At 39.7% G+C, this 13026-nt stretch overlaps 1 protein-coding gene across 3 annotated transcripts in view; it reads left to right on the top strand.

The window, feature by feature from the left end:
- Positions 1 to 13026, top strand: part of PRKAG2 (protein kinase AMP-activated non-catalytic subunit gamma 2) — a 321755-nt gene that overhangs the window by 148453 nt on the left and 160276 nt on the right. For all 3 annotated transcript variants that reach the window (XM_075827366.1, XM_075827367.1, XM_075827368.1), the window contains exons 2-3: positions 1507 to 1578; positions 4946 to 5228. In XM_075827366.1, the coding sequence (XP_075683481.1) occupies positions 1507 to 1578; positions 4946 to 5228 (355 nt within the window). The remainder of the gene's footprint in view (positions 1 to 1506; positions 1579 to 4945; positions 5229 to 13026) is intronic.

The following is a 13026-nucleotide window of genomic DNA, read 5'->3' as shown; positions in this document are numbered from 1 at the left end:
GCGAGCAGTATACAGGCTCATAGACTTTCTATTTTGTGTCTATCAGTGACACAAAAAGGATGTTATAGATCTAAAGTGCTAGTAGTGTGAATTCATGCACACTCGCAGTATTTCTAACCCCTGCAATTCACAGCGAGAAGATGGTTCCTCAATTTTTTAAAAATAAAGAATAAAGTTTTTTACTCGTGAAATAAAATAATAACTTTGTAATATAAATTGATCTCTATATTGCACCTCTGTCCAGTGTTCTGAAAGTAGCCAGCAGTGTTGACAATAGATGTTTTTATTCTGGTTGTCATGGCTACATCCAGGGACATTTATAGATCTCTATAACTCTTGGATACATTCACTAGGGAATTGTGCAAAATAGAAAGTTTATAAGGGCAAGTTTCACATCATGTTTGGATATGGTTGATGACTCTTTTGAATACACCTTTCAATTGAGGGAAAGGTATCCAGTTATATATTGGTCAAACGTGAGCCAAACAGACATTCTTTTGGCATGTGTTTAGCTAATGATAGTCTATGGGCACATTAGATGTATATGTCAGGAGAATTTCCTGGTATAAACGTAGAGACAAAATGTGACATGAACCTACCAAAAGTTTCTCCTCTTCTTATGTTATAACTAAACAGCTCCATTTATAAAATAGGTTTAAAGCCCCTTTAAGGCTTAGATTTTTTAAGACGGAAAAGGGGCGGATCAGGCTGGAAAAACATTAGTGTACCTGCTACAAAACTCCAATGTTTCATGGCTAAAATGAAAATAGCGTAACACCCCTCACATCGCCAATCTGGCTATTTATGTCGCTGGAGCATATACCGCTGCAGTGACTTGAATTGACGTGACACTGTTTAATGGCAGATCATGCTGCATAAGGCTCTGCCATTAAAAAGATCCGAAATGATCAGCTCCCTGTCACAAAATATGCAAAACACAGTGCTTAAAGTGAGCGCTGTGTTCTGCTATCGGTCGTTACTATTGAAACCTGTGACGGATAGATGATATCACGCGCTTCCAACAGTCTGATGGGGGAGAGGAGCATGCTGGTAGAACATGATCTGTGCCATCCCAGCAATCCGCTGTATGCATATCACTGCTAATAATGATCTAATGCCCAGCAGGTATCAGATCCCTATTATCTGTAATCTGTCTAGAGGATTAAGCTGGGATAACACACATCATGTTTTCCAAGGTTACTCCAGACACAGGGGAAGAAAAAAAATTGTAAAAGTAAAAAATAAATAAATAAAAAAATAAAAGGTGAAATTTTTCTGTGAACATTCAGGCTTATTAAGGTATTAGTCCTGAAGGTTTTAAAGGGACTCTGAAAAAAAGTTAAAGACCCCTTTAAGTTAGAAGATCTATTAGAATCTGACCTGGGGTTCACTCCTATTCTTTGTGGTTCCTTTTGACATTGTCTTTGTGTTTTAATTGTTTTGAAAACAAATTTGCAAATACTTATCTCTACTAAATTAATTCTAATAACTAGAATTTTTTTATAGGATCTCAGCTCATTTGCTATGCCCTTTCTGGATGGAGACTTGGAAAGTTCAGAGAAAAATGTTCACCGCAAGGTATGTGCACGGCAAAAATTAGTTTATTTATATTATTTGTCCTAAAGAATAAGAATGGAAAAAAACAACTCCTTCACTGATGTTTTTTTTCTTATAGACTGATTATTGCACAAATATGCATTACTACAGGAATAGGAAACGGTTTCTATGGGTACACGGCACAGCACAATACAATGGATGAGCTCTGACTAGGCATTTCCTCAGTTTGTTTAGTTGCCAGTGGTTTTATGCAGAGCAAGGGAAAAACAAAACCACAGACTAGGAAGAAACAGCACATAACAACAGCAAATTCTTGCGAATGTGATTGGCAGATACATCAGTTTAGTTTCTAACCTATAAATGAAGTTTCCATTAGTTTCCCTTTTAATAGTATACAATTAGACTGCTATATTATATTATATTTTGCATTATATTTTCCTAAAGGAGCACTCCAGGCAAAATGTATACACTGTGTTAGGCCTACTACAGGTCCCGAGGGGCAGCCCATGACATAGAGATTCTAAAAACACCAAATAGAGAATCGTTGTGTCATGCATCACCCTTTCTTTTCTCCTTTTAATGCACTGCAGGGGAATTAAATGTTTTTTTTTATTAATTAAATTTATTTTGTGGTTTTTTTATTAAAATTGACTATTATAAAAAAATTATTTTACTTTTTAAGATACAGCTTCTATGTATCCTGTACATAGAAGCTGTTTCGTTCTCTCTCAGCCAATTCTGTCAGTTCTCGGACTAACAACATCAAGCTAATATCAATCACATCTAATTTATGAACTTAGATGTGATCGATATTAGGTCGATTCTGTGTATCAAAGACACACAGGACCCATTTTCAGCCAAGCTGTCAGCACAACTGAACTGACAGATTCGGCTGAGAGAGTACGATACAATACAAGATACATAGAAGGATACATAGAAGCTGTATCTTAAAAAGTTAAAACATTTTTTAATAAAAGTCAAATTGAAAGTTGTTTAAAAACATAAAATACATTCATTAGATCAAGAAAAAATGCTTACAAAGTTGTACATAGCGTTCAAACCAGCTTCCTGTGGAGATTAGCACTGATCGCTGGTATTCACAACAGTGGGACATCCTGTGATCAGCATTTTGCCAAAAGACCCTTCTGACAAATGGAGTTTTCCAAAAGTGGAAAACCTCTATATGATGTCTACTATTTAGTAATATTAAGTTTATTATTTGCATTCCAAGTTTGCAACTGCTCCATATAGTAATCCACACACCATAATATATTATTGTTTTATATTGTGTTGCTAATATTATCAAAATGTCACTGTACTACTACGTCATTACAGACTAAAATATATTCTGTAGCAGCATTGATTTGGACATGGGATTTCTGTTTCTAGACAACTCCTATGAAGGATTTCACTTGTGGATTTTTAAGATGTTCCTGCCATTATGTTGGATCATTTGTAGTAGTGTTATTATTTTAGTAATGTAACTTACCGTTGCTTGGTCTAGGTCAAGTGTCCCAAACTCGGCCGGGTAAATGGGCCACACATTGAAAAAATGTGAAGTTGACAGGCCGCATTACTTTCAAATTTGATACAATATAAAATTAGTATTAGTCAATTCGTTATTTGAACTACTATAACAATACTGCATTTCTATAATAATACTACATTACTATAATAATACTGTTAGGTTTAAGCTTACCTGAAATTTGCGTGTTTACTCCACGTGCTTATTTTAACAATCGCTTAAATGCAGTCTGGCTTCTTAGATAGTGCCACAATGCCCTATGTAGATAATGCCACTGTGTCCTCTGTAGATATTGCCACAGTGCCTCTGTAGATATTGCCACAGTGCCCTCTGTAGATACTGCCACAGTGCCCTCTGTAGATAGTGCCACCCCCTGTAGATAATGCCACACCCCTTCTAGATAATGCCACAGTGCCCTCTATAGATAATGTCACAATGGCCTCTATAGATAATGCCATAGTGCCCACTGTAGATGCCACAGTACAATATGTAGATACTGCCACACTGCCCTCTGTAGATATTGTTACACTGCCCTCTGTAGATAATGCCGCACTGCCCTCTGTAGATAATGCCACACTGCCCTCTGTATACACTGTCAGACTGCCCTCTGTAGATACTGCCACAGGGATTCCGCTCTGGAGTAGCCACTGACGTCACTGTCCATATATGGACAGTGACATCAAGAGCTTCTCCGGGCATAGCGCTTAAAGGAGCGCTGTGCCCGGGGAGTCCTCGGCGAGTGGAGGAGCTCCCTCTGCTCCTTGGCTTTGAACTAAAGCGGAAGTAGGGAGCTGACGGTTCCTTGCTTCAGCATTGGGATCAACTGTATCTACATCCTGAGGATGCAGATACAGTTGACAGCGTGACATACCCCTGGTCGCCCGGGACAGGAGGACACCACCCAGAATCCAGGACTATTCCGCTGAATCCGGGACGGTTGGGAGGTATGGCCCGGGGGGAATGTAGCGCTATCTACAGGGGGAGGCATGTGGGGCAATATATACAGGGGGGTTGCACTATCTCCAGGGGGCTGTGTGGCCATTGCTCACCTACCACCAACGGACTGCGCTCCTTCATGACGTCATGAAGGAGCTCCGGCGCATTCCTCCTTCGGCCTGCTGCTCTCCTCTACCAAGGGAATTTGGTGCCCGTGGACCGCAGATGACCGGCTTTGGGGCCGCGTGTTTGAGATCTCTGGTCTAGGTCAATGCAATTAGTAAGATTTTTTTAAAGGGGTTTGAAAGTCCCAAGAAATTGATGGAGTATCTCCAGTATAGGCCATCAATACCTGATTAGTGGGGGTCTGACTCCTGGCACCCCCACCGATCAGCTGTTTTGAAGTGGCCACAGCGCTTGTACAAGCGCTGCTTCTCCTTCAATACTGTCACTGCTCATACTGTGAATCACAGACACACGTTGCAGTGGTTCACAGTATTACAGCCTTCTCCCATTCACTTCAATGGAAAAGGGCTGTGATACTGTGATCTGCCGCTACAAGTTTTTGGGCGATTCACAATATGACCAGTGACAGGAATTGAGGGGAAGCAACGCTCGTGCGAGTGCCGCAGCCCTTTCAAAACAGCAGAATGGCGGGGGTGCCAGGAGTTGGACTCCCACCGATCAGGTATTGATGGCCTATTCTAAGAATAGGCCATTAATTTCTTAGGACTGGAAAACCCCTTTAAATGAAAAATTTGTTTTAACACATGTAAAGTTTGTTTTCTAAAAACATAAGAGGGAATGTCCTAGGATCAAAACATCACAAGTGCATTACATGTTTTAGGATATTAATCATTAATTATTGTGGACAGAACATTTTATCTTTTTAGCCCAATCTTATGATTTTCTTCCCCCCTGCATTAGACAGAAGAACCCAGCAGTATGGGGAGCCCTTCAAAAAGCTTTTTCCCTAGAGCTCTACAAAACCGACCATCTAGTCCAATGTCTGCACCAGTGAAATCAAAATACAGTCCTGGATCCCCAAAAACAGTGTTTCCGTTCCCACATCAGGAGTCACCTCCTCGCTCACCTCGGCGTATGAGCTTCAGTGGCATATTCAGATCCTCTTCCAAAGACTCTACATCCTCAAACTCTAACCCATCTACCTCACCTGGTGGCATTAAATTCTTCACACGATCAAGAAAAGGTAAAATTACTTAATTTTTTTGACTCAAAGTTTTTTTTAATTTTGCTGCAAATTTATGTGGCTCTCAAATGCAAGAGGTTGTTGATTTCATGTGTTTTATTTGAGAAGGCCATCCAGAGACATAACTTGAATCTTCTGTGCCCCAATTCAAAATCTGTAACTGAGGCCCCTACAACTATCAAGCCTCATTTATAGTACTGGTCTCCTCCTATGGGTCACAGGGAACTTTTGGGCCCCCTCAGGCTACAGGGTCCGAGTGTGAGCGCAAATGCTACACAATATATTGTTATGCCCCTGAAGCTGTACCTATGGACTTATAATGGAAACATTGCAAGAAGAATAAAGATCCATGGTGATCAAAACACTTTATTGCATTATGGTTGTTAGGTTGTTGTTTTTTTTAATTTGCTACTGTATCAAGGTTTTCCACAACTTGGTGGTTCCCCTGATTCTAACAATTTAAATGCCGCGGTCGCGATTGACCGAGGCATTTAAGGTGTTAAACGGGCGAAATCAAAGTGATCTTTGATTCCACCCGATGCAGTGAGGTGTCGGTTGTGTAACACAGCCGTCATCCGCTGTGTATGGAGCGAGCTCAGCCCGTGAGCCCGCTCCATACTTTCCCTTAACGGCTGCCGCGTACCAGTATGTGACATGTCGTTAAGGGGTTAAAGAGGGCCTGTCAGCCCTCCTGACACGTCTGTTTTAGTAAATACTTACATTCCCCATAAAATAATAATTCTGAAGCACCTTTTCTTACAACTTTGTGCAGTGTTGTTCCTTTCCTATTCCTCCTGGAAATGTATGAATAAATTGACAACTGGATCTTACTATTCCTCTTGTCAGTGGGGCATAACCTGACACACTCTGACACCATCAGCACTGATTGAACAGTGTCAAACTATGTATGGACAGACCCAATTGACAATGGGACAACGGGAATAGTAACACCCAGTTGTCAATTTAATTATAGATTTCCAGAAGGAACAGCAGAGGAGCTGTGCAGAGTTCTATGAAAAGATGCTCCAGCATTGTTATTCATTGGGGAATTTACTGAAACAGACATGTCAAGTGAACTACGGATCTATATATTTAATATGTGATAACAGATATACATTACATTTCATTTTTGTGTTTGAAGCGACATTGTGTACTTTATATACTACATTTTTACCTACGTGGCATTATTGGTATTTATGATTGTTTTGTTTTGGTTTTTTTAAAAAAAACTATTTATTTTTAACGTCTTGAGCTAATTTTTGATACATACCACTCACAACGTATATGAATATCATTAGATGGACAGTTGTTAGATTTATATTATATCAGCGGGTTCCAAGTGAGGCACTTTATGTAAAGGTTTAACTGCCCTGTGCGTTGGCTTATGTTTTGTGCCCAGAATGGGTGTTTTTGTTTTTATTTCATGTGCAACAGAGATTATATTTATATGAGGTGTATATGACATTATTTTGCTAATAATTTGAGGTTCGATATGTCCTATATGCACGTTGGTTAATACATTACACTGCATTATATTGGCTTGTGTATTTCAGAATTCACTGTATTTATACATTAGATATTTAAAGCCGTCTCTCTTTACAGAACCTGCCATCAATTGTAGAATCATAATCAAAGTTATATTACAATATTATCATTGGAGCATCCAGGTATATATTTAGTGTACTGTTGAGACATTTTTCTTTAAAAATTTTACTTGAAGCGAATGAGTCTAAGGGGTTTGTCTGCTTATGAATGAGTCTTAAAGCTGGAGCTTCAAAGACAGTTTTGGCCAATCACACGAATTCTTGTTCAGCAGTGAATGTGAGATCACATGACAGGCCAGTCAGTTTGTAGGGGAGGATGCTAAAGCGGACTAGATATTGGTGGAATAATAAATTCATCTTCATCAGCACCTATTTTGATTAGATAATTATAACATAATATATTCTTATCTCATCAAAAAATTAGTCCAAAGAGATAGAGAAACAGCATGTTGGTGACAGATGTTCTGCTTTCCCATAATTCAGTAGAACTAGCTCCCACTGTAAGTACCTGTGCTGATACGGACCTATAACCTCTGGAACTTTAGAAGCCTTGTATTAATAAAAGACAATTCCTTATGCATAAGTTTCTGCGGAAAACACCTGGGAGATATATTAAACCGTGCAAGCGATGCACCAGTATGTCTCCATCGGGTAGTGTGTGCCACATTATGAATGAAGTATGGGCTAAAAACACCAGGTCAGCCCTGCAATTGTTTTCTGCAATGGAGCTTGTCCTATCATTTGGGATTCAAATGTTGGCGGTATGCAATTGGGCAGACTTGAAAATAAAAACAAGCGCTACTAATATCATTTCCTGATTTATTTTTTGTTCCAAAGGTGGAGGTTCAGTGTAAAGAGAGAGCATGGTCTATAAATAGAACTGAGCTCTTTGATGGAGCTACCAATGATAGAAGTTTGGGGCTAGTAACTTCAGCAAGCCGGATGTTTTATCTAGTCTTCTGCTGGGTCAGCAGCTCTTTCCTGAAAGAGAAATTAAATATATAACTAAAACCTAATACCTTTCTCAATGGGATCAATTGGGGAATGTTCATACAGCACATTCCCGACATCCTATTTATACCAGGAGGATAAAAACAGCCACTGACGAAGACTATATAGGTTCAGTCTGCCTCATGAATGACAGTCATGTGTGCCCGGCTGTGTAGTGATGTTTTATTGTCATACTCTGTCTCAATTGTTTTTACACAAAAAAACGTGTAAAATAAGTAAGGCCCCATCCACATGACCGTAAAAATCTTCTGTAATTGCAGACCGTAATTACGGTCTGCAATTACAGACCCATTCACTTCTATTGTCCACGGACACCTTCCAGTTTAATTATGGGAATGTGTCCGGGCCGTAGAAAGCCGCCGCAAAAGATAGGACATGTCCTATCTTTTGCTATTCACGAACCGTTCTCCCATACTTCGCGGGCTGTGATTACGGGCACGACAGTGTGCATGGGGCCTTAATATTAATTTTGTAGTGTATGAAGAGCCATAAAGTCAACTGTCCTATGTTGTGTTTAGGTAAGCATAGGCCTGTAAAACATATACATCATTGACTAAATAAGAAGAAAAAAGATTATTACTCACATAAAACATATTCGAACAAAAAAGAAATATGAAGTGTATGTATTATGGTGAATATATTATGTTTCAAATCTCCAGAACACCAGTCCACTTTACTCAGCCGTTTGGATCTATTTTGAAGCAAATCACTTGCCACTGTAGTCTATTTCTTATGGGTTGATCACAAATAACTTAGACCTTATTCATTATATGTCCTGTATAGTCTGCATAGATGGAAGTTTGGCCTTTCCTTTGGTTGGTTCAAGGAACTGTAGTCCGACACTGACTATGGAATTGTGCTTGCAAATTATTATGGCCTTGAATTTAAAGGCTATATAAAAAAAGCATTTAGGGGCAAGTCTTTACATTTTTCCACATGCCATAGTTGTGCAGATCATGGATATAACCTTTTTAAATAAATTTAATTTATTGCTTTTTAGTAACCATAGAAGGGTTAAGAGTTAGACTTGTCAACAATGCTACTTCTCAAAATTATCTAGTTTTATTTTGTAAATGTGTCTGAAATTGGTTTTATAAGTCAATTTATGTCCAGCGTACGCTTTGAAAAAACGTATGCTAGTATGCGCTGGGGCCATATCATGCCATCATCTGGTTTGTGCATTACTCAATCATTACTGACCACATAGAGATATTTTGACCCTTAAAAAGTTTATATCACACAGACAACTTATTTTTAAATTAAAGCTAGCCTGGCGATTAGCTGGTCACCATGGGTCTGGATTCAGGAGTTGCACCCAGCCATACATTAGTACATAATATTACATGTCAGCCATTCAAATGAATAATCGACCTTGTGATACATGAATAGGCCAGGCCCAACAGTGGGAGACTATGACCTCCATATGCACTGTTAGGACATGGAAAGGAGTTGTCTTCATGAGGTTCATTCTGGTGGCAAAGGAGAAAAACATGATTTTGACATAATGACTTCAGGATTAATAAATAATTACTGAAGAGATTATGTGGAACTGTACCAAGGTATAAATCACAGTGGGACAGAGGCAAGTGAAGTCTTTGCAACATAGTATGGTCTTTTTAATCGGATCTTTTGTTTAATCAGATTCAACTTCACGTGATGAAGAATTAAGGACTCTGTGGGAATAATAATATTAATAATAATTAAATAAGTCATTTAATTTCTTTCACACTCACGAATTAAACCCTTAAAGGGAACCTACACCTATGATAATAAAGAGGACCGACACCTATGATAATAAAGAGGACATACACCTATGATAATAAAGAGAGCCTTCACTTATGATAATAAAGAGGACCTAAACCTGTGATAATAAAGAGGACCTACACCTATGATAATAAAGAGGACATACACCTATGATGATAAAGAGGATCTACACCCATGATAATAAAGACAACCTACACCTATGATGATAAATAGGACCTACACCTATGATAACAAAAGAGTACCTACATCTATGATAATAAAGTGGACCTACATCTATAATAATAAAATGGACCTACACCTATGATAATAAAATGGACCAACACATATGATATTGCATTTACAAAAATATTTTAGAATTTGTATCAGAAATTGTGCAGGACAGGGCCGGATCAAGGCCGCCAAAATATATCAACAGGATCTCATGGTAATCTAATTTGTGTATGGACAGCCCCACTGTACCCTGAATGGCTCCCTAAGTAAAAAGTTGTACTTTAAAGTATTTGATCATATGACATACACAGATAGCTTGCACTGGGTAGTCTATTAAACCTCTGAAATCCTTTAGTCAGTGACAGAATGGCCATAAATGGTTATACAGGACGTGTTAGATCCCCCCTATGCGCTGCTAATGAAGTTTCATAGATCTCACCAGCTCACAATCAGGGCCTTTGCATGAAGATTTTAATACAAATCAAAAAGAAATGTAAACAAAGCTTTAAGTACAGTTCACAGCTGTTGGACAGCATTTATGAAGGTAGTCAATGTAAATGTCATAACAGATTATCATTATTAATCTAGCGTATTACTGGGTCAATTCAGCATTATCAGTTATGTATTATAACCATACTAACTACTAACCATAATTATTATTTGTAATTTACTAAGAAATTCTCCTTATATTTCTGTATATTCAATTTTATTACAGTAACCAGGAAACACAGACACCTCAGTTCAGCAAAATTTACTCTAATTCTTAGTATAAGTATCACTGGCAGAACGCAGGTCACATAATGTAAATAATTAACAAGGTTAGAACAATTAACTTTGACTTTATCTGCAATTCTTAGATTACATAAAACATTAAATAAACGTTGAAATATGAACTGGCCTCATTCACACGACAGCGTTTCCCGTCCGGGTGCCGGCCGTTCATAAATCGGCCGGCACCCGGCTGCATTAGGAATAATAGACCCCTATTGGGGCTATTCACACGACCGATTTTTTGACGGCCGGGAAAACCGGTCGTCAAAAAGTAGGACCTGCTCTATTTTCGGCCGGGTACCCGGCCGCCCGGCTCCCATAGAAGTCTATGGGGCCGGGTAATACACGGCCATCACCGGAATGTGTCCCGAGTGATGGCCGGGTTTTCCGTCGCTTGTGCTCTATCTCCTCCTCCTCACAGTGCAGAGTGCATGTGAGGAGGAGGAGTTGATGCCATTCAGACGAATGGCTACGCTGTACACTGTGTGGCAGGGCCGGGGTGTACAGCAGGTGGAAGGGAGCGCTGCGCTGGCTCCCTTCCCCTGCTTGTTAAAAGCTCCCTGGCCCGGTGACACTTTCCATGGCGCCGCTAGCAGCTGCTGCTGCTGCGGCTGCTACTACTGTAGCGACGCCACTATAGCAGAGCAGGGAAGTATCTCCCCGCTCTGCTATGTGCTAGCTCCATTTTAGCTCCCTGAAGGAGCGGAATCCCCGTGTGTTCGGGGATTCCGCTCCTGGACAGAGCGCTTGATGTCTCTGTCCATATCTGGGCAGTGACATCAGGGGAAACTCCTGAAGCGGAATCCCCGAACACATGGGGATTCCCCTTCAGGAGTTGCCGCTGAGGTCACTGTCCAGATCTGCCCGGCTTGGAACGGATGCAAAACTTTATGCAAACCGGCCGGGCAAAATGGCCGATTTTACCGGCCGACACTCGGGCTCGGGCGGGACCCGGTCGTGTGAATCCCGCCTAAACATATGAACAATATACGAGGACTGAATAAACGTCTATGTATATATATATTACATATATGAATTCTTTAACCCCTTCCCTCCTCAGCCCTTTTTCAGATTTTCACTTTTGATTTTTCCTCCCCACCTTCCAAAAGCTATAATTTTTTTTATTTTTCCGTCTAAATAGCCATATGAGGACTTGTTTTTTCCGGGACAAGTTGTAGTTTTTCATGGCACCATTTATTCTACCGCGTAATGTACTTTGAAGCTGTAAAAAAAATATTTTTGGGGGGAAATGGGCAAAAAACAGCGAGTACGCATTTTTTTGGGGGTTTTGTTTTGACGGCATCCATCAGGTGGTAAAAACGACATATTCACCTAATTCTCCAGGTTGATACGATTATGGCGATACCAAATTTATATGTTTTACCACTTTTAAAAAAATAAAACCATTTGCTAAATGAAAAAAATCTTTTGTATCGCTACATTCTTAGAGCCATAACTTTCTCATTCTTCCATCAATTTAGCAATGTGAGGGCCTAAATTTTGCAGGGCGAGATGTAGTTTTTACCGATACCATTTTGGAGTATATGCAACTTTTTGATCACTTTTTATTTCATTTGTATGGAGCGCTAAGGTGACCAAAAAACAGCAATTTGAGTGTTTTATATATATTTTTTTTACGGCATTCACCGAGCGGGTTAAACAACGCTATATTGTGGTAGTTCGGACTTTTATGGACGCAGCAATACCAGTTATGTCAACTTTTATTTTTTTTAACATTAATTTAGGGGAAAAATTTGAAACGGGGGGTTTTTTGAACTCTTAATACTTTTATTTTTTTTGGAACATAACAAAAAACTTTAACTGTTTTTTTAACTTTCTTTATTAGTCCCCCTAGGAGACTTGAAGCGGAGATCGTTGGATCGCTTGCATGATATACTGCAATACTAATGTATTGCAGTATATCGTGATTCTGAAAGTCTTCTTTGAAGGGGGGGTGCGATGGCGTGTTTGAGGGGGCGTCCCACTGATTCTAAACCCTTTAAATGTCGCGGTCGCGATTGATCGCTGCATTTAAGGTGTAAAACGGGCGGAATCAAAGTGAACTTTGATTCTGCCCGTTCAAGGGAGGTGTCGGCTGTGTGTAACAACCGTCACCCGCTGTGTATGGAGCGAGCTTAGGCCGTGAGCTAGCTCGATACTTCCCCATAACCCTCATCACGTACAGTTACGTGATTGGGCGGGAAGGGGTTTTTAATGGATGAACACAGCCAATATATTCTTTCACCCTACATGTTCCGTTTTACTGTAGTAGTCCATGGATTCCAGGTATGTATAAACTGGAGATGGAATAAAGGCCCTTTTACACCGGCCAATTATCGGGCAAACAAGCATTCACTGAACGCTCATTCCAGATAATTGTCCTGTGTAAACAGGAACATGATCAACCGATCAACGAGTAAACACTTGTTCATCAGCTGATTTTATAGTTTTAAATGCCTTAAATATTATCGTTGTCGGCAGCGCATCTCCCTGTGTAA

This window comes from Rhinoderma darwinii, chromosome 5 (assembly GCF_050947455.1).
Source record: "Rhinoderma darwinii isolate aRhiDar2 chromosome 5, aRhiDar2.hap1, whole genome shotgun sequence".
NCBI lineage: Eukaryota > Metazoa > Chordata > Amphibia > Anura > Rhinodermatidae > Rhinoderma > Rhinoderma darwinii.
This window is presented reverse-complemented; position numbering and strand designations above follow the sequence as displayed.